General features: G+C 48.5%; 1 protein-coding gene across 1 annotated transcript in view; it reads right to left on the reverse strand.

The window, feature by feature from the left end:
• The window catches only part of KSR2 (kinase suppressor of ras 2), a gene marked incomplete at both ends in the record, with an annotated part of 327,481 nt that overhangs the window by 185,840 nt on the left and 118,252 nt on the right, over positions 1-23,389 (reverse strand). The window contains one exon of the mRNA XM_080941337.1: positions 11,582-12,095. Coding sequence (XP_080797463.1) covers positions 11,582-12,095 — 514 coding nt within the window. The remainder of the gene's footprint in view (positions 1-11,581; positions 12,096-23,389) is intronic.

The following is a 23,389-nucleotide window of genomic DNA, read 5'->3' on the forward strand; positions in this document are numbered from 1 at the left end:
GGCAACACCATAGCAAAGGATGTGGGCTGTCAAACCATGAGTGAAAGCAAATCCTCTTTCTTTAAGTTGTCCATGTTAGGTACCTTGACATGGCACAGCATGCCACAGCAACAAGAAAAGTAGTGTGCAGCTTCTGTCTGGTACACAGTAGTGCCGATCTCATCCTAGGACAGACCAAGAATTGTCCTCTCATTCGGCACACACATCCATGTCCCCTCTGTGAGGCCGGTCGTTACGTGGCTACCCTGTGTCTGGTAGCTGGAGCCACACCCTTGGCTCAGGGTGGCTTCACCACCATGGCTTCTAGTTTCTGCATATATTTTGAGGATCCTAGCTGTCCCCAGCTGTGGTCCCATCTGCCTCAATATCACCATTCCACCCTACCCTACTCTCCATCACCCGCCATCTTAAATCAAAGTCTCGGGCAGCTGCTCTCTGTGATGCATAGTGCCATCTGGGAGCCAGGCACAAGGGGAAAGCTGGCCTCGGAAGGAATTCTGATGTTACCATCGATTATACTAAAAGGTTCGTTTCAAAGCCTATTAAATAGGTTGAAGAACCAGACACGGAGCAGAGATTCTCTCCCAGCAATGGCTGGGTGCTCAAGAGTGAACAGATTCAGGGCTTTTAATTTGGCAAGCAAGTGACATTTCCTCCCAGAAAGCAGGCACCACTGGCCGAGCAGAGAAAGGAGAAAAACTCAACCCGATTACCACAGAGCAAGATAAAAGGGAGCCATAAATCCTGCCGACAAATGAAGCCCTCCAGGCAGCTACACTGCTGTACCCGCTGAGCTGCTGTATCTCAGAACCTCAGTCCTGAGACCTTCTCAGGCCACACAAACCCTTGTTCCACTGGTGGCTCAGCAGCTCTTGGTTCACGTGAGCCAATAGAATCAGTGTGGGGGTCATCTGGGGGGAAAGGGCTTCCATAAGACAGTCCTAGCACCATATTCACACAGGGGACCTCTAGTATCAGCTAAGACTGGGTGGAGGGGTGCATGCGTGCGTGTGTGTGTGTGTGTGTGTGTGTGTGTGTGTGTGTGTGTGTGTGTGTGTGCCTGTGTGTCAATGTGTGTGAATATGTGTCTGTGTGTGAGTGTACATGCATGTGCGTGTGTATGTGATCATGAGTGTGTGTATGAATGTGTGAGTATGAATGTGTCTATGTGAATGTGTGAGCATGTGTGTGTATCTGTGTGTGAGTGTGTGAGAGAGTGTATGTGAGAAAGGAGGAAGGAAAGTTTGTGTGTATGAGTGTGTCTCTCTGTGTGTGTGAGTGTGTTGATAAGTCCTATTACTCTCAGCCTTAAACCCTTGGATACAGGTCTCTCTCTTAACCTGAGCTAGGCTGGAAGCCAGCAAGCCCTAGCCATCTGCCCTTCTCCTACCACACTGGGATTCCAGGTGCAGCAGCCAGGCTCCCCCTTTTCTGTGAGTGCTGGACTGGGAACTCAGGCCCCTATACCTCTTCAGCAAGTGTTGGTATAACTGATATCTCCTCAGCCCTGGCTTTGGTGTTTTGAGACACATTTTCACTTTGTAGCTCAGGCTGACCTTGAACTCACTACATAGTACAGGTCAACCTCCAGCTTAAGACAGTCCTTCTGCCTCAGGGTTCTGAATGCCAAGATTGGAGGCGTGTACCAATAAATACATTGAAATAGCTTAAGGAATCTTCTGCTCTCTTCAATCCGCCTGAGCTTTACATTCTAAAGCAAAAGAAGCACAAACCAGCTGTTCTCAACAGAATTAAGGCCTTAAGGTTGCGATAAATAAGTACTAAGTAAAAACTGTCAGAGGGCCAGACCTGGGACAGGAAGCTCTTCACAGCGTGGTGAGGATTTGCTAAGTTAGGCTAAAGACCCGCCCTGGACGGCACAAGTCCATGGGGTACCATTCTAGATTTCATAAGAAGGAGAGAGCAAGTTAAACCTTGCATTCTATCTGCTTGCTGGCTGCTAATACAGTGTATCACACACCGGACAATCTTGCTGCCTGCTTTAGACTCCCGGATCCCTGGTGATTGTTTCTATTTCCCATTTCGGTTGTGTGTGTTTACTGTAACAGGTACTGTTACATAAGGAGACTTCCACATGCTGGACACTGTACCTTGACTGTTTCTATTTAGCTCTGTTTATTTATTTAATGGGAAGAAGCTTACATGCATGTGGATGTCAGAGGACAGCTGTGGGAGTTGGTTCTCTCCTTCCTTCTACCATGTAGGTCCTAGGGACTAAACTTGCATCCTCAAGCTTGGTGGCAACACTTAATCAGCTGAACCATCTCCGTAGTCCCATTGTCTGTCTCTTTAAATTGATTTTAAAAAAAACCTTATTATAAGTATTAAATACCACCTGATGATACCGGATCTAGATGTCAGCCCTGCTCTTTTCTGATAATGTTAAAATAGTAAATAATTTTGAAGGTTGAATTATCTCATGTGGCTCTTAAATCCTCCCATAATGGTTTAGGTCCCACAGTATGTAAGCTGCTGCCCCAGAATATGATAACATAGTAGGCAAGGACCCTGTTCCTCGCCCAGTAACATAAACCACAGCCATCAGACACGGGAACATAGACGTAGACTCAATACCCAAACTCCTGAGGCAGAGGGAGTAGTGATCTCAAATCCAGACACAGTAAGAATCCAAATCAAAGCTAGCCAGAGCTAGGGAGATGGCTGAGCAGGTAAGAGCTCTGGCTTGGCAAGCTTAAGGACCCAAGTTCAAATCCCCAAGTTCAAATCCCCAATATCCACATTTTAATAAAAAGACAGGTGTGACAGCTTGCACCCATAAACCCAGTACTGATGTGAGAGCGGACAGGTGGAAACCAGAGGAACTCTAGGGCTTGCTGGTTGCGTGCACCTCAGCTCCAGGCTTTGGACGAGCCCCCGACTCACAGGAATAAGAGGAATATGATAGAAGACACCCAATGCTCACTTTGGTCTCATGTGCACACTCAGGTAAGTGCAACACACACACGGGCACAAGCGGACACATGCACACATACACATGCACTTATACACTCACACACACACACATGCATGCACAATGCGCACACACATGCACACATACACACAGACTTGCCTGCATATCAATAATAGAGCCTGTGTGTCACCTACCACTTCTATAAAAGGCGGTGATGTGAGGATCGTTTCATCCACATTCTGTTGTCCCACAACATGGCTGAGTGCTATCCCGGTGGGGAGGGGACAGGGAACCCCAGCTCTGAAGCAACAACTGTGTGCTGGAGGTGAGTAGAATGTGTGGTCGAGGCAGGACACTGGCCTCCAGAGCATGGCCTGCTGGAGTGGGACAGTCTGCGGAGACTGCAGAGTGTGTGCACCAGACCAACAACAAAACCCCTCTTTGACCGAAGCCAGTACTGAGCATACAGGCCTCTTTCCTGCCAATATTAACAGCTAGTATAGCAGCTACTCACGCCGCAGTAAGGTTCATAACTAGCTTTGTGTTGATTTGATGTGTGGAATTCTATCCCAATGCAATGTGGTTTTACCAAGAGACTGAGCACCCGGGATGTTGGATTGTCCCACATCCAAGACTCTCTGAGCATTTCACATGATGCCATGGGCGTGATCCTTTGGGACATGCAAACTCTGTCTCATAAGCAAGCTTATTTAAAATGTGGTATAAAGGGCTGGGGTGACGGCCAAGGCCATAAAGTGGTTGCCATGCAAGCTTAAGGACCTGGGTTCAATCCCTAAAACCTACATTTACAAAAATAAAGAAATACAAGCAGGCATGGTGCCACATGCTCATAGCAGGGGAGGCAGATACAGGTGGAACCCCTGACACTCACTGACCAGGGGCTGTGACTTGGTGAGTTCCAGGCCAGTGAGAGACCCTGCCTCAAAAAAAGGTAGATGACACATAAAAAGCCACGTCAAGGTTATTGTCTGTCCTACACATACACGCAGGCACACATTCAGAGAATAAAATAAGATAAACGTGGTCTAGAATTACCTTCAAGCTCTGTACTTAAGGGGCCTATAAAGCACAGAAGGGTTTCCTTTTTAGACTTGGGTCCTTGGAGAGATCTCACTGTACATATGAGAAGTCTGAAACAGTTGAAGTCTGAACCCCCTACATCCAAGCATCACCAATACAGGACACATTCAACCTGTGTCACCCATCAACTCTCCTGTTGGCTGTGAGAACCTGTCAGCTACAACATGTGGACTGTCAGGAATACCATGTGCTTGGTACCTTTTAGGTCAAGCTCACAATCACACACACACACACACACACACACACACAATCACACACACACATACACACACACATATACACACACATACATATACACACACACATACACACATACACACATATACACACACATACACACACATACACACACACATACACACACATACACACACATACACACACACATACATACACACACATACACACATACACACACACATACACACACACACATACACACACACCTGTTCTAGGTACAAGACCCAGCACTGCTGTAACTGGTTACACATGAGGCTGGTGTCATCAGTTGCTCGGCACATCCTTCTTATGGAGGAGACAAAAGCCACAGCCGGTTGGAGCTTGACACTAACGTAAGCTTCTCCATGACTTCAACTTCAAACTTAACTTCCTGTATCTCCAAGATCAAGCAGGGGGGTTTTCTAGCCAAACAGAAAAGCATGGGTGGAAATGCACGCCTATATGGGGGAGGGGCTATGCTAGAATGTATGCCTAGCATGGCCAAGTCCCTGGGTCTGAATCATAGTATCAACACACACACACACACACACACACACACACACACAAAACAGCTCCACAGCTACCCAGTCTGCATATGCCTCCTCAGAGACCAAGGTGACAGCCACAGACTTGTAAGCATCTCTGTCGACTTTCGGATCTGATTTCCCTGTCGATTCACCTGACAGCACTAATTTCATGCCTGAATAATATGTCTTGTTTCCTCAAAGTAGAATCTGGGTCCTGGAATTGAGAATGGGGCATTTATTAATGCTGAAGGAGAAAGAAGGAGGATCCAGAACTTCCTTATGCAAAGTAATAACAAAAAGACTTGGCAGAGTGTCTTCTAAGAAGTGACTAGATAGGATGAATAATGCTCCAAACCTAAAAATCAGAGGCCTTGTGGAAGACACATTGAGTAGACGTAAGAAATTCTGTGTATTTGTCTCCATTCCTGAGCCCCAGCACTTTGGGGTGGAGATAGGAGAGAAAGAGGGGAAGATGGAGAGGGAAAATTGGGAAGGGGGAAGAGGGAAGGAGGGAGAGAGAGAGGAAGAGATGGAGAGAGGGAAGACAGGGAGGAGGGAAGTGGGAGGAGGGAGGGAAAGAAGTGACAAGATTTTTAAGAGAAGCCTCGGGTAAAGCTGAGGACCCTAAGCTGCTTCCTGGGTCCTCTGCCCACCGCTAAGGAGGCCATGTGTCGGTGAGCAGCCACCCTGCTCAGGGTAGACTACTTCTGATTGGTTATGGGGACTAGGAATTCTCAAGTTGAATTTTAGACCTGTGAGGAAGAACTCATAGCTCTGGGATGCTGGGACTCATCACAAAAGCCAGTATCCCCTGACCAGGACTGGTCTCAAACCTGTTTACCATGAGTCCTGGTTCCATTCTGCCTCCTGCCCCCAGGACCACAGAAGCAACACCTGCAGTGGTCTTGGACCTCCTGGGTCACTCTGGGACCAAGTGTACCTAAGGACAACCTTGAAAGAAAATGCTGGAACCAGGAAGAGAGAGCTGTTGCCAGTTTAATGGCTCCTCTACTATTTGCATGTGCGCTCTTCATCTGTGTGCTCCTCTGACATCGGCCTTGTCATATTTGGCACAATGATCTGTAGGTGCATGTCGATGACTTTAAATACTTGCACATAATTAGTTTTCTAAAATAGGCAAAAAGATCTTTCCTGAAATCTAATTTACATAATGAATCTGTTCAGCCAGGCCTGATCTCTTCCAAACTACAAACAATACAGCCCAGACGGGGCATAAAATCGGAATTGGCTGGTTAGAAGATAGAAGCGCTCGGGGTTCAAACACAGACAAAACAGATAGGTATTTTTGGATCCTACACAGCCTGGTTCTTGCCTCTCAGGCCAGTAAAAGCTTTTGAGACATCAGACCCCAGAGAAATAACACAAGGTTTAAAAGTCGAAAATCAAGAATATTCTAGATGTGATCTAGGAAAACGAGAGGACTTCCAGGAGAAATCAGGCTACGGAGATGGTTCTGGGAAGAAGACGGCTACTGAGCAAGCATGGAGACCAGCCACCACCACAAAAAGAAGTGGCCGTGTGCTCCCACACCCTAGCACTAGGAAAGCAAGGAGAAACAGGAAGATCTCTAAGGCTCACCAACAGAATAAGGGACCCTATCTCAAAGGGCATGTGACAAAGATTAGCAGTGCAGGACATCCAATCTCCTCTTCTGGCCCTCTGTGTGCACACATGGGTTCATGCACACACACATACATGTGCACATTAAGTGCACATGAAACACACACACCAGAGAGAGAGAGTAAACTTGGAGATTTGGTAAAGGCGATGCAGCTCCAGCCATGAGAAAAGAAAGCCAGTACATCACATATGACTATAAACCCAAATGCATGCCTGTAGGATCCCAATTATGGTATTAACCATAGCTACCATGGCTCCCGATGACCGGGGAAGGGTGGGGGTGTTATCTTTTGTTGCTTGTGTTTTATACAGCTATAGCTTCCATATAAGGGTATAGCTGAAATTCTCTTTTTGAAAACAAAAGAATTTACATGTGTGTGTGCGCACGCGCATATGTGTGTTCATATGTGTTTTCATGTATGTGTTCATGTGTGTTCATGTGTGTGTTTGTATTCGTGTGCATGTTCATGTGTGCTCATATGTGTATATATGCTCATGTGTGTGTTTATGCATATACTTGTGTGTATATGTTTGTGCATGTGCTTATATCTCTACATATTCATGTGTGCATATATGTTCACTGTGTGTTCATAAATGTGTATGTATTTATATGTGTCTGTGTAAGTGCTCATGAAGCAGAGGTAGAGGTTTCTTCCTCTATTCCTCTCCACCTTAGTTGTTTCAGAGACAAGAGAGCAAAATCTTGTGCAGAAGCAACAGTTTGACCCTGAAAATGGGTTGCTCACTGCCAAGCCTGATGACAACCTGAGTTTGGTCCCCAAGATGCATGTGGTAGAAGGAAAGACTGACTGACAAAAGAAAAAATGCTGTCGTCTAGCCTCCATATGCATGCTGCGGTGCGTGCATACACATATGGACATGCGTGTGCACATTCACATTTGCACCAACATGTCCTATCCTCTTTTATCCACTTTCCAGACTTTTGGGGCTTCCTCAGTACCCAGCATTCCTTTTGGTGAACAGAGACTCCTTTTCACATGTGCTGTATCTTTGGAAATGCCAAGAAAAGCCAAGAAAGAAAGAGAGAGAGAGACACAGAGAGAGAGGAGGGAGGAAGGAAGGGAGGGAAGGAATGAGAGAGGGAGGAAGGAAGGAGGGAGGGAGGAAGAGGGGGGCAGCAACATCTCCTGAGAACGTAGACAAAGAAGTGTGACAAAGGCCGAGATGCCCCAGCTGACTACACTCAAGGCTCCAGCAGACTAAAGAGTCCTGTTGTTTTCTGTTTGTGTTTTTGGGTTGGGTTGGGTTGGGTTGGGTTGGGTTGGGTTGGGTTGGGATTTTTTTGGTTTGGTTGATTGGTTGGGTTTCTCTGTTGATGGTTGTGTGTGTTGTGTTTTTCAAGATCTCCCGTATTCTGGGCTAGCCTCAAATTCACCATGTAGCCTAGGATGGCTTTTATTGAACTCCTGATCCTCCTGCTTCTGCAGGAGTGGGCGTCAGGCACCTGTCACTGCCTCTGGTACACACTGTGCGGTCCCCAGCTTGAGGCCACAGCTCCATGTTAGGAAGCTCAACCAGATGAGTCACATCCTCAGCCATTTTCTTGTTTTCTGACTGTTCTTCTATAAAGGCTGAAGAGAGGCTTCCATGGGGCAGGACTTACACCCAACCAGACCATGTCATACATGCCAAAGTGGTCTTGATCCAATCCAAAGCCTCCCAGCGTACACACTCAAAAAGTCACAGGAGTCTGCAGTTTTAGAAGCCTCTGTTGTCTTCTGAAAGACCTGTGTGACCTCCCTTGCTCTGCCTCACCACCATTAAGGAGAAATAAAGGTGAATGGCAGGCTGCCAAGTTCCCATGGGAGCATGCTCAGCAGGGATGAAGGGCAGAGTCAGACACAGGGGACGATGTATGTCCTCTCACCTACTTCCTGTAGAGATTGTTCTAGAATCAAAGCTGTCCTGAGTAGTAAAAGCTCTCAATGGAAAAAAATTCAACAAAAAAGTATATTTGTGGCTAATACATATGTGTGTTTCTGTTTATATGTGTGTGCATATATATGTATATGTATTTGTGCATATGTGTATGTGTGTGTGTGAATGTGTGTTGTGTATGTGCATATGTTTGTGCATGTGTACATATATGTGTGTACATGTGTGTGTGCATTTTTGTATGTATATATTTGTGCATATGTGCATATTTGTGTTGTGTATACTTGTGTATATGCATATATGTTTGTGCATGTGCATATGTGTATGTGTATATATGTGTGCATATGTGTATGTGTGCATATGTGTGCATGTATATACATGTGTATGTATTTTTACTTGTGTATGTGTGTGCACTCATTTGTATATGTGTGTACATGTATATGCATATATGTATATGCATTAATTTGTATATGAGTGCATATGTGTATGTGTTCATGGGTATGAATAAGTCCCACAGAGCCACTTCTTTCACCACACCATGTTTCCCAAACTAGTCTCCTCTAAATGCATCAATCTCTTCTTTCCAATGCTGGACACGGCCCATTACATTGATACCACCATCTGCTAATGGCTCATAACCTCAGACTTAAAAACATGAACATCTTCCAAGTTCTTTGGTCAACCAACTCAGGCGAGCTGAGCCTCGCCAGGGTCAAAGCCAAGGCCCCAAGGCTGCTTCCTGGTGGAAGCCTGGGGCTACTTGGAACATGCTAAGTAGGAGCTGCCCTCATCCCAGTCTTACTGTTAGAACTTAGTGACCACAGTGTTCCTCTCTTCTCCTTAGGTGAAGCTGAGGTGGGGGTGGGGGGGAGTTCCTAGAGATGGCCAGAAACCTGTCCGCTGAAGGAAGAACTGATCACAATGCTGACACAGACAGAAAACCATCATAAGCAAAACTTAACCCTCCTGGATCCTGACATGGAAGCCCAGCACCCTTGAGCATGTCTGGGTCTGTTTGAAAGACCTTGAGGAAGGGTCAGATTAGGTGTGTCTAGAGTCAAGCTCTCCTGGAGAGAGGTCAACCTTGAGAACGTAAAGGGGCCGCTTCTCACATAAGCCCAGCCATGCAGATAGAATGCCACAGGTCTCACGGGGACAAAACTCTAAACAAAGAACTAAAGGCAACTCCGAGAGCGGTAGTAATAGTCCTCTCCAGGGACAAGTACACTGATTGGTTATCTAATATGTTCAAGCCATATGGATTCGGCAGGCTAGTTTGTATGTTTCTGAATATATTTTCAAAAATAGATGCCGTGAACTTAAAGACAGAGTAAGGGGGAAGGGTGCATGGGAGGGTTAGAGGGAGGAAATGATAGAAATATATTTTAATTTTAATACATATAATATCATTTAATTTTAATGTATAGAATTACATAATTTATAATTGAATGATATAAAGATATTTTGATTTAAACTTTAATATATGATATATAATTTGATTTTGATTTACATAATTATATAATTATAATCTAATGAGATAAATAAATTTTTAAAAACTAGATGCTGTGAACTTAAGACAGAGTAAGGAGGAAGGGTGCATGAGAGGGCTGGAGGGAAGAAAATGATAATTATAGTAATAACTAATTTAAATGTAATTCTAATTATATTTAAATTTAATTACACTTAATAAAAATGTTTTTTTAATGCTATAGGTCTAGAAACTCACCCCAGACCTCCCACCACTTTCCACCCACGCAATCTCACACCTAGCCTTCCTAGGTCTCTCCCCCACAGCCTCACCTCTGGTCTCCAGGCCTCAGCCTCTGCAGCAATCATGAAATCGTGACCATTACACCTAATTCTGATCAGAAAAGCCTCTGAAAAGCTTCAACCTCTGAGGGACTGTCTCTGAGGTTCCCAGCTGCTGGAACACCCTTCATCTGGCCTTCCCTCCCCTACCCCATCTCTCAGAGGAGGGACCACCTCCCCAGCACAGCTTCAGACAGACTCCGGCCAAGGCCTGCTGGAAGCTGCCTTCATAGCCGGCTCTCCTGGGTTGCTGCCTGCCCATCTGCTCGCCTGCTGAGGACAGGCTGCTTTAGTTGTTGAGCATCGACAATACAAACCCATTCCGCTGGCACGGCCTAAAATCTTTATCCTGTTTACTGTCTGGCCCTTTACTCCTGGCTGATAGGATCCTAGTTCCCTTGTTGGTGGCAAAATAAACTTAACACACAGCTGAAGGGCTTAAGCAGTTTTGGATGTAATCTCCAAAGGCGCTAAGTAAATTCACAGGTAACGTAAATGACACCAACCAGCACCAGAGGATTTTCTCACCCCAAATTCCGTTCCCCTTGGATAATGGTACCCCATTTCTCTCTTCCTCCACCCACCCACTCCCCAGTCCGCAGCCTTAGCTCCTCTAGCTTTGACCTTTTGTGCCTGGCTTCCTCTGTCCCTCAGGGAAGATGCTGGAACTGCCCCTCTAATTGCAGAACACACTCCATCTGTGGAGCAGCCTGCCTCTCCCCTTGTAGCTGCTGAAGGACACTCCAGAGGTGTGACTCTTAGAGGTCAGGAGTGGTGCCACCTCCTGCCTAACTGTCCTCCTAGTTATGTACCCAGGCTCCACAGCCAAAGGGGCCTTCTGCCCACGTCCGACGATTCCTCCCACCATCACCCATGGGAGCCTGGATTTCAAAGACCTCGTAAAGAACAAAGAATGCCTCAATAACCACAGTTTACATGGATACCATGTTAAAATGGCAACTATTTTGTTGGAGTCCTATACCTTTTTATTGAAACTCATTTTACCATGCCTACCAGATACTCCGAGGCAAACATGTAACTTTCACCTGTGTCTAGGGCCAGCAGGAAGGTGACCCTGCAAGGTCCAGCAAACCTGCCCTGCCTCCAGCCACAGGATGAGCATGTGCTGGGTGTACCCAACCTTACCACTGTTCAACAAAAGGACACTAAAGGGGTGGCTTGGCTGTGTTCCAGTGAGTTTTATCTACTAAAATGGGCCACAACTTAGATTCAGCCCCAAGTCATGACATGCCTATCAACAGAAATACCAAAGTCTATCAGGTGAAAAGGTAACCGGAAAAGTCCAGAAAATTCCATCCAACCCATTTTCTCAGAACACTGAGCGTTCCTTTATCTAGACCAGCAGACACAAGACTGTCCGCTCCCGACCCCTCCCCCCCCAGAGGAGTGGCTCCTTGGGTTCAGCCACCCCATAGCATCCACGGGCCTCACTCACTTGGGTGTGTTGGCCTCGTCTACGCGGTTCCCGAGCTGGAATTCGTGGGATTTGCTCCTGTGCAGCGCTGTGAAGCCAGGGATCAGGTGGATGAGCTTCCGAGAGGAGGGGGGTGGAGTCCCCGGAGGCTTCAGCTTGTTTTTTCTCCTTATGGGTGGCGTGCCAGGCGGGGTCACGGTGGTGACAATATTCGGGGTGCGAGGTGGGGTACGGACCACGTGCCGCTGCCGGGGTGATGGGGGCAGGGAGCGGTGGCCCGATTCCAGGGGTGGCGGCGGGCACAAGCTCTGGTAGGCATCTACAGTTAGTCTGTCCACGTGGGTGTACACAGGGGCCCCAGGCGTAGGGCTGGTGTGACAAAGGTGCTGGGGACACTTGGACTGGACCCTGGGGCTCTGGGAGAGGCGGGTTCGGATCCACGGGCTGGGCTCTGGGGGGCACACGGGGTTGTTCTCCTGGCCTGGCTCCGTGGTGGGCCACTGGATGATCCAGTCTTGTTTGGAGAGATTCCCTCCTGAGTAGGAACAAGGGAACAGAGAGATGCTGTTAAGGAAGGGGAAAGGGGGAGGTTCTATATGGGCAGCGGTACCACAGGTACATCACACTGAGAGCATCTTACCTCACAGGTTCTTACACTCAGCACAATGCATCTTCTGCACTTTCTCTGCACATCCCTTCACACCTCAGGCCACACGCCTCCTGCTGTGAGCAGGCACCTCCTGCGGCCTCAGGCCATGCATACACCACCTTAAATGCACCTCACCCTTCCTGTTGATGACCTTGTATGTAGCTCACAGTGTGTTCACACCTCACACACATATTTCACACCATATGCAATGCATTGCACAAGCATGGCCTAAGCACATACCTCACACAATATGCTCGCCTATCACACGTGTACTGCATCGTATACATCTGATATCATATGTACATCCCATCATAGGCCCCTCCCACAACATGCATGTCCCTTCATAGGCAGGCCGCACTACACACCTCACCATAAATACATCAGACCATACCACCTCAAAGCACATGCATGTCATAGTGTGTGCGCCTTACTCTACACATATGATCTACATTACTATATTATAGCATATGCATGTCCATCAGATGCACATTCCACCGTGCACATAAATCACACGATCAGTGTCACAAGCACAAGATGATTATACCATGCACACATTAGCACACAGAGGTGCTACATCATAGGCACATTTACACAGCTGATCGTAACGCCTGGCCCTCACAAACAGAACTGGCGTCTTTGTTCGCCTCCCCTTGCCTTCCACTGTTTCTCGCCTGCGGAGCCCATGTCCCAAAGACTTGGTAAAGCAGAGCAGTGGCTCCTTGCCCTTCATGAGTCCCGACATTCTTCCATGTCAGGGTGCTTTAAAAGACTGCCAAGGATAATGTTTCCCTACGGGGCGACCTTGACGCCCGTCTCCAGCAGGGACGCAGACTTGACGGATAAGCAATCGAATTCCTGGAGGCTTTTCACATGGCTATAGGGAGCGAGACAGGGTTTGTGATGTTCAGTGATAGTGAGCAGCACACAGACAGTCCACACAAACCACGGACATGACACTGCCGCATGGAGGAGCCAAGTGTCCATTCGTGGAGCTCCGGTGGTTCTCCAGGGGACTCAAGGGGACTGACTTAAGGGGACTTACATTACAGGGCTCACCCCCTGACTCCATGTCTAACCTCACAGAGGACAACTCTTTAAGTTCAGTATTTTGACAGTGGTGTAGACATGTGAGCCTGCCTTGGAACAACATTATGAAGAGCCAAATGCATAGTCACACACACACACACACACACACACACACACACACACACACAGGCACATGTATGCACACAATGCTGGACATATCTGGGCAAGATCACTGGACTGCATTCACACCAGTACCCTGATTGTGACTCTGTCAAACAAGATTTGGCCATTAACGGAAACGAAGCAAAGCCTTCCAGGTTCCCTCTGCAGTGTTTTTACAACAGCAAGTGGATCCACAAACGCCCCCAAGGAAAGCCTTCAGTTAGCCCAAGCAACACATAATACCCTGTCCCAGATATTCGAAAACCAAAGCAAACAGTCCACATAAGAAACTATAGGGTGAGCCTGGCATGGTGATGCATGCCTTTAGTCCCAGGATTTAGGAGGCAGAGGCAGGAAGATCTCTGTGAGTTCGAGGCCCGACTGGGTTACAAAGCAAGTCCAGGACAACCAAGGCTGCACAGAGAAACCCTGTCTCAAAAAAACAAAAAGGAAAAAGGGAGGGAGGGAAGGAAGAAGGTAGGTTGGTGTCAGGGGAGAAAGGGGATCCCTCAGGAGGCTTCCTCAGGAGGCCACATGCCAGCTGGCAGAAAGGTCACAACTCTGACAGTGAAGAACAGTGCCCCAGTCTGAGGAACTGGGGGTGGGGGTGGGGGTGGGGCGTGGCAGAGGTGTGGTAAGAAGACTGGTTTGTTGTATTATTTACATTTTTATTTTTTAAAAGAATTATTTATTTCATGTATATGTGCACACTGTAGCTGTCCCCAGACACACCAGAAGAGGTCATTGGATCCCATCACAGATGGCTGTGAGCCACCACGTGGTTGCTGGGAATTGAACTCAGGACCTCTGGAAGAGCAGCCAGTGCTCTTAACCACTGAGCCATCTCTCCATCCGTATCATTTACTTTTTAATTCCTCCAGAACTTTCTCAAAAAAAAAAAAAAAAAAAAAAAAAAACAGAGCCAACTTCTAAGACAACCAGTAAAGAAGGTGGACTGGGGTACTCGGACAACAGCTGTATTGAATAGACGTAAAGACACGCTCTCTAGGAAACTGACTCTTCCCCCTTGCTTGCTGCTCAGATTGCACAATTCAGACCAGATCAGAAGAGTCAGAGCAGATCAGAGGATTCAGACCAGATCAGAAGAGTCAGAGCAGATCAGAGGATTCAGACCAGATCAGAAGAGTCAGAGCAGATTGGAAAATGCTGACCCTTGTGGTGCAGCATGTGGCCTCAGGACAGAGATGTAAGCCAAAGGGTCCAGAATTCTGAATAAAGCCATCCCTAATCCGCTGTAGTCTCATGAGGAGGAGAGGAGCCAAGCATGACGCACATACCTGGCATTCCAAGCACCCAGGAGATGGAGGCAGAAACATCACAAGTCCAAGGCATCCTGGGCTACACACTGACATTTGTTTCAATAGAGAGGACACAGAAGTGAAGAGGGAAGGAGCCTGGTGGGATGAAGGAACAAAGGAAGGAATGTGAGGGCTGTCAGTCACCCCCAGGTACCAGGGAGGAGGGGGAGAGACTGGACTCAGACCTACAGAGTTCTCACTTCACCCCAAGTGAGGGACTCTACTAGTGTGCTCTCTTACAGTACCTACATACCCCTGGCATAGCTACCTAGGGGAAAGACCCACGTGTGTAACCACTGACAGAAGTCATCAAAGCTGACATAGCAGGCCAGGTGTGGTGGCACATGTAATGAATCCCAGCAGAGAGAAAGGCAGATCTCTGTGAGTACCAGGACAGGCAAGGCTACACAGACAGACCCTGTCTCAAAAACAAACAAACAAACCAACAAAAACATTCCTGTCTTAAACAAATGGGGGTGGGAGCTGGGGCCTGAGAGATGGTTCACTGTTTAGCACAGGAATATTGCTGCTATGAAAGACACAAGTTCGGTTCCCAGCACCCATGTGGGAGGCTCAAAAACTGTAACTCCAGCCCCAGGGTGGGACCTCTGCCGCCCTCTGCTGGCCTCTGAGGGCACCTGCACTCAAGTGTACATACCCACACTGACAGGTAGGTTGGCATAATTTTGGAAATAACAAAATGGAAAGAAAAACATTTGGGAGACAGTGGCTGGCCTCAGAGGTGGGGGAATCGGTGACCCCGTCTTCCTGGAAGTGGGTCGCTGGCCTGCTTAATCAAGTTTTAGGTGAGTAAGAGGACTTGATGAACATCCAACGTAAGATGGAGACCAGTGCCTTCGCCTTTCCCATTACCCAGAATACCCTGCAGCTGGAGGGAAGGGGCATGACTCACTGCTACCCATGACCCTCTCTTCCTCCTAGGACAGACAGACAGATGGACACTCTACTGGTTTTAGGAACTTGCCCCCTTGAAGTATTTCTTCAAAATTAAAGAGATTAAAAAAAGAAAGATGCCAGCCACGTCCCCTTCCGTGGCTAATCTGCTTCCTCTCCACACCCAAAGGCTCAAACTCAGAAGTTCAGGCACCAAGAAGTGCAAAGCCTCATTTCCTTACCCAAACCGCTCAACCAGGAGCATCGTCTCTGCAGCACCGGGGCATCAGGGACGCCAGGCTGATGGGCTGTGTGCTATCAGCAACCCCCCTTTTGATCCTCTTTTTAATAAAGTCTAAGGGAGGAAAAGGTAATTTTTCATTTTAAATAGGGCAGGTGTGGTGGCACAGGTTCCCAGGTTATTAATCGTCACCCTTGCCTTCTGTCACCGGTTTCTGGAAAAATCGTTTTATTTCAAGTCTTGACATGGGCAGGGAGAAGGGAATAGATTTTAAAAAATGAAAGGTCTGGGGACTGATTAAAGGCATTTCAAGGCATACGAGGCTTTTTCTTATTTTTTTTTTTCTTTTGACATTCTCTGATAAGAGACCGGGATGAAATAAAAGCCCTTCGAGAGGGAGAAAATGATTTCGGAAAGTCTAGGCGACTGTCTGCCTTCTTTGTCCCGTTCCGTTGAAACCGTATAAACAGGCAAATGCGTGGCTTAGAAGTCTGGACTTGGGAACCAGAGGCACTCACGCCTCAGCCCTTCTGAAGCAGCCGGGGGAGGGGTGGGCAGGCCCAGCCCCATCATTCCAGGACTGCCTACTGGGGCTTGGAACTTCCACGACTCTTTCAAAGTGCTTGCTGCTTTAATGGAGCTGACTTTCAGGCAGGAAGCAGGATCTGTAGACAGGGATTGAGAATATTTTTCCAGACTCGGGGGGGTTAGTTAAAGAACAGAAACAGCAGCTCCTGGGATTATGAGTTAAGCAGCCTGGATCCCTGATCCAAAATCCAAAGCCCAAAACATTTCTGGTGCCGCCATGAAACACCAAGTGGAAAATTCCATGGCTGAAGGTTGCCATGTGACCAGCTACAGCGCAGACATGGGCACACTACAAACACTCTGCAAAATTATTTTCGGGGGCCACAGCAATGACGCAGTGGATAAGGTGTTTGCCCCATAAACACCAAGACCTATCTGTCCTTCTTTGCCTTTAGTTGCTGTGATCAATCAAACCAACCGAGGGAGGAAAGGGTTTATTTGGCATCACAGTGCATCACAGAGGGCCTTCTTCATCTCAGCTAACATAATCTAGATCATTTCCCACCGGTGTGTCCGAGTGCCTGTCTCCTAGGTGATTTGCATTGCTGTCAGGATGGTGGTCAGTAAGAACCACCAGGCATTCTCCAAGAACTATACATGGAGCAGTAGGGTGTGGCCTTGGCCCATCCCACTTAGGGGCATGAGCATCAAAGGCCTGGAAGGTTCTGCCACTCTGTATGAGCAACGCTTGATCTGGGGATGGTAAGTACATTTCAGCATGCTGGTGAGTTCACACCTACGGAATCCACAAAGAGTGAGAATCGACTACACTCAATATGCCTGTTTGACATCCATCTTGCCCACTAGAACCCTGCTCAAGACAAGTTCCCTGGGCTGCCATGCCCACCCCAGCCCTGCCCAGGGCCTGCCACTCCTGCAGGAGTCGCAGTTGGCACTTGCTTATATTTATTTATTGTGTGGAACTTCTATTCCTTTGTCTTGGTGTATGAGCCAGATTTTGTTCCAATAGGCATTTGACAACTGATTCGAATGGCTGACGAAGGAGCTGCGGGTTCCAGTGGTCACAGTGTTTCTGTCATTTGCACAGCATGCTCCCTAAGGGTGAGGATGTGGGCGAGATCCTCACAGATGTCCTAGGTGGGACCATGCCCTGCATGGACCGCTGACACCCCCAGACCCACAAGGAACATCAGCAGGGACTTCCATACCCCGTGAGCAGCAACAAAAGAGACTTCCTCCTCTTCCTCCTCCTCCTCCTCCTCCTCCTCCTCTTCCTCCTCCTCCTCCTCCTCCTCTTCCTCCTCTTCCTCCTCCTTCTCCTCCTTCTCCTCCTTCTCTTCCTCCTCCTCCTCCTCTTCCTCCTCCTTCTCCTCTTCTTTCTCTTTCTCCTCCTTCTCTTCCTCCTCCTCCTCCTCTTCCTCCTCCTTCTCCTCCTCCTCCTCCTCCTTCTCCTCCTCCTTCTCTTCCTCCTCTTCCTCCTCCTTCTCCTCCTCCTCCTCCTTCTCTTCCTCCTCCTCCTCCTCTTCTTTCTCTTTCTCCTCCTCCTCTTCCTCCTCCTCCTCCTCTTCCTCCTCTTTCTCCTCCTCCTCTTCCTCCTCCTCCTCCTCTTCCTCCTCTTCCTCCTCCTTCTCCTCCTCCTCCTCCTTCTCTTCCTCCTCCTCCTCCTCTTCCTCCTCCTTCTCCTCTTCTTTCTCTTTCTCCTCCTTCTCTTCCTCCTCCTCCTCCTCTTCCTCCTCCTTCTCCTCCTCCTCCTCCTCCTTCTCCTCCTCCTTCTCCTCCTCCTCCTCCTTCTCTTCCTCCTCCTCCTCCTCTTCCTCCTCTTCCTCCTCCTTCTCCTCCTCCTCCTCCTTCTCTTCCTCCTCCTCCTCCTCTTCTTTCTCTTTCTCCTCCTCCTCTTCCTCCTCCTCCTCCTCTTCCTCCTCTTCCTCCTCCTTCTCCTTCTCCTCCTCCTCCTCCTCCTCCTCCTTCTCCTCCTCCTTCTCCTCCTCCTTCTCTTCCTCCTCTTTCTCCTCTTCCTCCTCTTTCTCTTCCTCCTTCTCCTCCTCCTCTTCCTCCTCTTACTCCTTCTCCTCCTCTTCCTCCTCTTCCTCCTCTTCGTCTGTCACCATACCACAGAGGCACTGGTTCTAACTGTTGCTCTTCGCACGCTCCACACATGAGCTCTGTGCTTTCCTTACACTGTCAGCCACATCTGCCTTTTCACCTCTAGGAAGTGCTTCAGGGCTTCTCGTTGGCACGCCCACTGAACCCGCTTCAACCACGCCTATGCTCTGGGGTAAGGCTCATTCGGTACTAAAAGTTACTTGAATAAAACACAACGCCCCCACAGCTGACTGGATAACCAAGAGAGCATCTAAACAATGAACGGGAGGGTAGCATCCACAGTGTGGACACTCCAATCAGGAAATTAATAGGGTTTCTAAATGATCAAAATGGGAGGGTAATGTGTGCATCACAGACGCCCCGAGAGCTGATGAGAAAACCAAGAGAGCCTCTAAGGGACTAAGAGAAGGGTAGTGCATGCATTGTGGGTCTGGGACAGGTAGAACAGGGTGGCTCCGGCTTTTTCATGCTACTCAGAACAATGGGCAATACAAAACGTGTGGATGGTTTGAGGATGTCTTCTTCAGTTGACTGTGGGTCACTGAAATTGTGGAACACAGAACTGTAGGTGCGGGTGGGGTGGAGGGAGAGAGACTCCTGTACCACTTACGTGGCTAGCCTTAAGACACAGAGGCCTGAGGCCATCCATGGTAGAATAGGTCTATAGGTTGATTCTGCCTCCTTTGGCTTACATCCTAAAGATGGTGTACCTCTCTCTGCACAGTCAGCACTCCCGAGACAGGTTACCACACAAGCCTCAGAATAGGAATGTGGCTTGCACAAGCAAGGTCTCCTGGTCAGCCCAGGACATGAGAGGCGCACAGGAGAAAGCCCAGTGGTGGGGGAGCCTGACTGAAAAAGGCTGACCTCTGAGACAGGGCTAATTCCAGAAAGTTCCGTCACTCTAACAGTCTGCCTCCCTTGAGTGACAGGTGCTATATTAGTTCTCCGGCTGCTTGTGTCTGCGGATTCCAGAGAGCCGAAGGCAACATCACACAGCCTGGGGCGCCTCAAGGCTCACTATTTTTAGCTCTAGATGAGTGACGTTGAGGAGAGGTTTTCCAACCCCTCTGTTCTCCAGTTCACTGCTGCGAAGCTTCAGCGGGGCCACCGCCCACCCTCATGGCTCGGTTTCCCCACACAGACAGCCCCAGCAATGTCTTTGTGACCCTGTGTGCCAGGACAGCAGTGTCTCCACTGTCTCCACACAGAGCCAGAAAGGGATGTAGGTGACCCTAACAGGAGGCTGTTGGACATGCTTTGACAAGCCTATTTAACCGGTCACCTGTGGCAGACCCCAGATTCAGCCCCTACCCAGAGGTCTTTCAGATGGACACAGAGCCCAGTGGAGCCAGAGATCTGGGTTTAAATCTCAGAGGTTGACCTCTGCCTTCTATGCACATGTGTATGCAAACACGCATGCACACAGGCACACGTGCACGCATGCACACACGTGTGTTCCGGAAAGGAAGAGAGTTCTGGCACACATCACAAAACAGTTGACTCCGGAAAACAGCTTGCCAGGCTCAGTGGGTCTTGCTGCAAAAGCCCCGTGACCTAAGTTCAACTCCTGGAACCTCCATAAAGGTGAGAGGAGAGAACCAACCCCATACCTGTTGTGGCAGACATGCCCCACCCCACCAAATGATAGTTTCTTTTAAGGAAAAAACAAATAGGGTGTTTAGGAAAGAACATGGGCACAAACACAGCACACGCTTGAGCAAAGCCTCTGGGACAGTCAAATGTACAAAATGGACTTTGTTCTGCCTAAGAACTGACCCGTGACTGGTGTTTTAATCTGACTGGGTGTAGTGCTACACACCTAGAGTCCCAGGGCTTAGGAGTAGGGGCAGAAGGATCAGGGGTTCAGGGCTATCCTTAGCTACATAGTAAGTTGGAGGCTAACCTAGGCTACATGAGAACCTGTCTCAAAAAAAAAAAAAAATTAAAAAGGATTTCTGGTTTTGATGATGGAAAATTTCAAGGGAGAGACAGCAGAGACCCAACAATATGACTGCTCTTCCTTCGTGTTTCTGGATTCACTCAGAATGGTTAAAATGATACAGCCCATTATGAATTTTTACAGCCATAGGAATACAGTCAGTTGGATTTGGTTTTTTTTTTTTAATATAACCACTGAAACATCTTAAAATGACATAAGCTAAGTGTGATCTTCCCGTTGAACATGGGCTGTCTAGACCCAGAAGAGGCAGCAGGAATCGGAAAATCCCACATTCATTAGTTAGTCACCATGTCACTGAGCGGAAGTGGAGACCGTCTCCTTGGGAAGATCCCCAGGAGCTCTGACTGGAGGGCAAGTGATAGCTAATTAGGCAACAAAGAAAGAACAAGTGTCCAACCTGGAGCCAACATGCCCAAGGATATGACAGGCTGAAGAAAAACCTGAGAGCCCACGGGCCAGAGCACAACCAGTAAGATGAGTTAAGACCAAGGGGACCCACAGGCCACCAGGATGAGGATTTACCCCAAAGATGGTGCCAGCCGCAGTCTCACAGCTTCAATGACCCAGGTACAAAGTTGACTCTAGCTGGACCAGGAGGCGCTCTACACAAGCAGGTGCCCAATGGCCGCCCTCTCCTGTTCCCTACCTGCCTCTGAGGCCCCAGCTTCCCATCCACAGAACTTCCGAAACTGTTTTTAGAACTCTGTGCCCCGGAGCCGGGAGATAAAGAACAAATGTGTCTTTAAAAGTATCTCCTCTGGGCTCACAAATAATTAAGCCTTTTTAACAGATGAAAATCTCAGAGTGGGGGCGAAACTGCTGTGTGCAGAATTCGGCAGCACAAACATCACAGTCCACGTAATTCCCTTCTGAGTGATGAGCCCTAAGGGTGGCCTGATGTGGAGTTATGGTGCCATGCTTGAATGGTTCCATCTGAGCCTCAGTATGTGCACCCCAAAAGTCTAAATGATTCCATGCTGGAATCAAGTTATTCTGAGGTAAGCCTTTGGAAGGACTATTAGACAGTTGAACATCTCCCTTTCCAGAGACTCATGTGTTAAAGGATGGGTTGGGAGGTGGGATAAGGGGCAGGGCCTAAAGAGAAGCCTTCAGGTCACTCTGGAATATTCTCCATGGAGATTATGGGGCCCCAGGTTCTTCCTCTCTCTCCTGCTTTCTGAGAGGTGAGTAACATGCTGCCTTGCCTGGAGTCTGAACCCTAAAAGAAACAGGAGCGCCTATGTTGGAAGGGGGCCTTTCTCCTCAGCATTTATTACAGTAACCGAAAGCTGACATCACTAGCAGTCACTAGGATTGCAAGAGGTTGTGTGACAGTATTTAGCAGCTTCCTAAGAAGGAAGGAGACCCAAGCCTGCCTGATCCATGTCTCTGTGGCATGCCCTCCACGTGTAACGCAGCAGCCTTTACCAGAGCCTCACAGATCCAAGTCACAGATGTCTCCTGGATGTCCCAGCCTTCAGCACAGTGAGGCGATGTTTTCTTTCAGGAATGAGGTTGCTGAGAATTGAATCTCGGGCCCCGTACACGCTGGGTGAGACTCAAGACCAATGCAGAGGGGAAAAGGCACAACCTGAACCAAGAGCTCCTTTCTATTCTGTTTGCTACGAGGGGGGGGGGGTGCATCTCTGGGGAATGCTCAAACAGGCAAAAGGAAGGAAAAGCATCCATAGAGGTGAGACATGGCATCCAGCCCCTGCAGCTGCAAAAAGCCTGACAGTCAGCAGTTAAGCAAGTGATCCTAGTAACAGGAAAAAGAAAATGCTAATATGCTCTCCATTGGTAACCAGCTCGGTGACAGCTGCTGTGTTTAAGAATAAAATAAACAGGGCCCGGTAATCCAGGCCCATCAGCCCAGCTATTTGGGATGACAAGCTCAAGGTCTTCCTGAGCCACAGAGGGAGTTCAAGACCCTCTCTGGGTAAACCACCTAATTCTTTACTGTGACACTGATTCCCACTGGTGTCCCTTGAAAGGTTTCTTTAAGGTGTGTCGCCATGCACACCAGGGTGTCCTGCCATGGAAACTGGCCTCTGAAGACAGGGCGAGAGAGCTGGGCACAGTGGCACACACCTGTTGTTCAGTTCTCAGGACACTGAAGCAGGAGAGTCACACATAAGAGGCTAGCCTGGGCTAATAGGAAGACCCTCTCTTGGGATACTGAATAAGAAGGGGCAGGATGAAACTGGGATACACCCGCTGAAGAAAACATGCGCTCAGCTGTTCCCCAGCCAGGGACACCACAGCAAGTGTATGTGTCCCCAACCTAGTTGGCTTCACTCTGTCTCTAGCTATCACTGTGATGCCCTGGTTGTCAGAAGCTCACAGTGGGTCTTACTATCAGCACACAGGTGCCATCGGGGTATTTTTCCTCTAGAGGGACTGAGGAAGAGGTTGCCATCTTGCTCTGCCCAGCATGAAAGGCCACCCAACGGTTCTGCTCCTTCTACTCCCATATCTCAGACAAGCAATGCCCAAGCATTTCAGCTCCATGCAACCTCCTCTCCCAGAGCCGTCACTCATCACCACTGTAAGTCTCTCTGCTCTGTGAGGTGAATGAGGAGACATGGCCTGCCAAGATGGTCCCGTTGGTGAGGCACTAACCACTAAGCGTGATGACCTCATGGTGGATGACGAGACCTAACTACTGGAAGTTGTCCTCTGACCTCCATGTTTGTACTGCTGTTGGTGAGTAGGGTCTCCTTACCACAGCAAGCAAGGGCTCGACTTCTCATCTGCAAAAATGGGGTGATCATACTGGCTTCCAGTTGACTGGAGGGTGACACTGGCTGTGTGCTCCAGATTAAAACATACCTCCTGGGCAGAGGGAGGGAGGGAGGGCGGACGGGTGGGAAAGAGGAGTCTCTGGGAACTGGCAAGACTCCGGGGCCCCTCTCTGGGACTT

This window comes from Micromys minutus (genome assembly GCF_963924665.1).
Source record: "Micromys minutus genome assembly, chromosome: 29".
Classification (NCBI taxonomy): domain Eukaryota; kingdom Metazoa; phylum Chordata; class Mammalia; order Rodentia; family Muridae; genus Micromys; species Micromys minutus.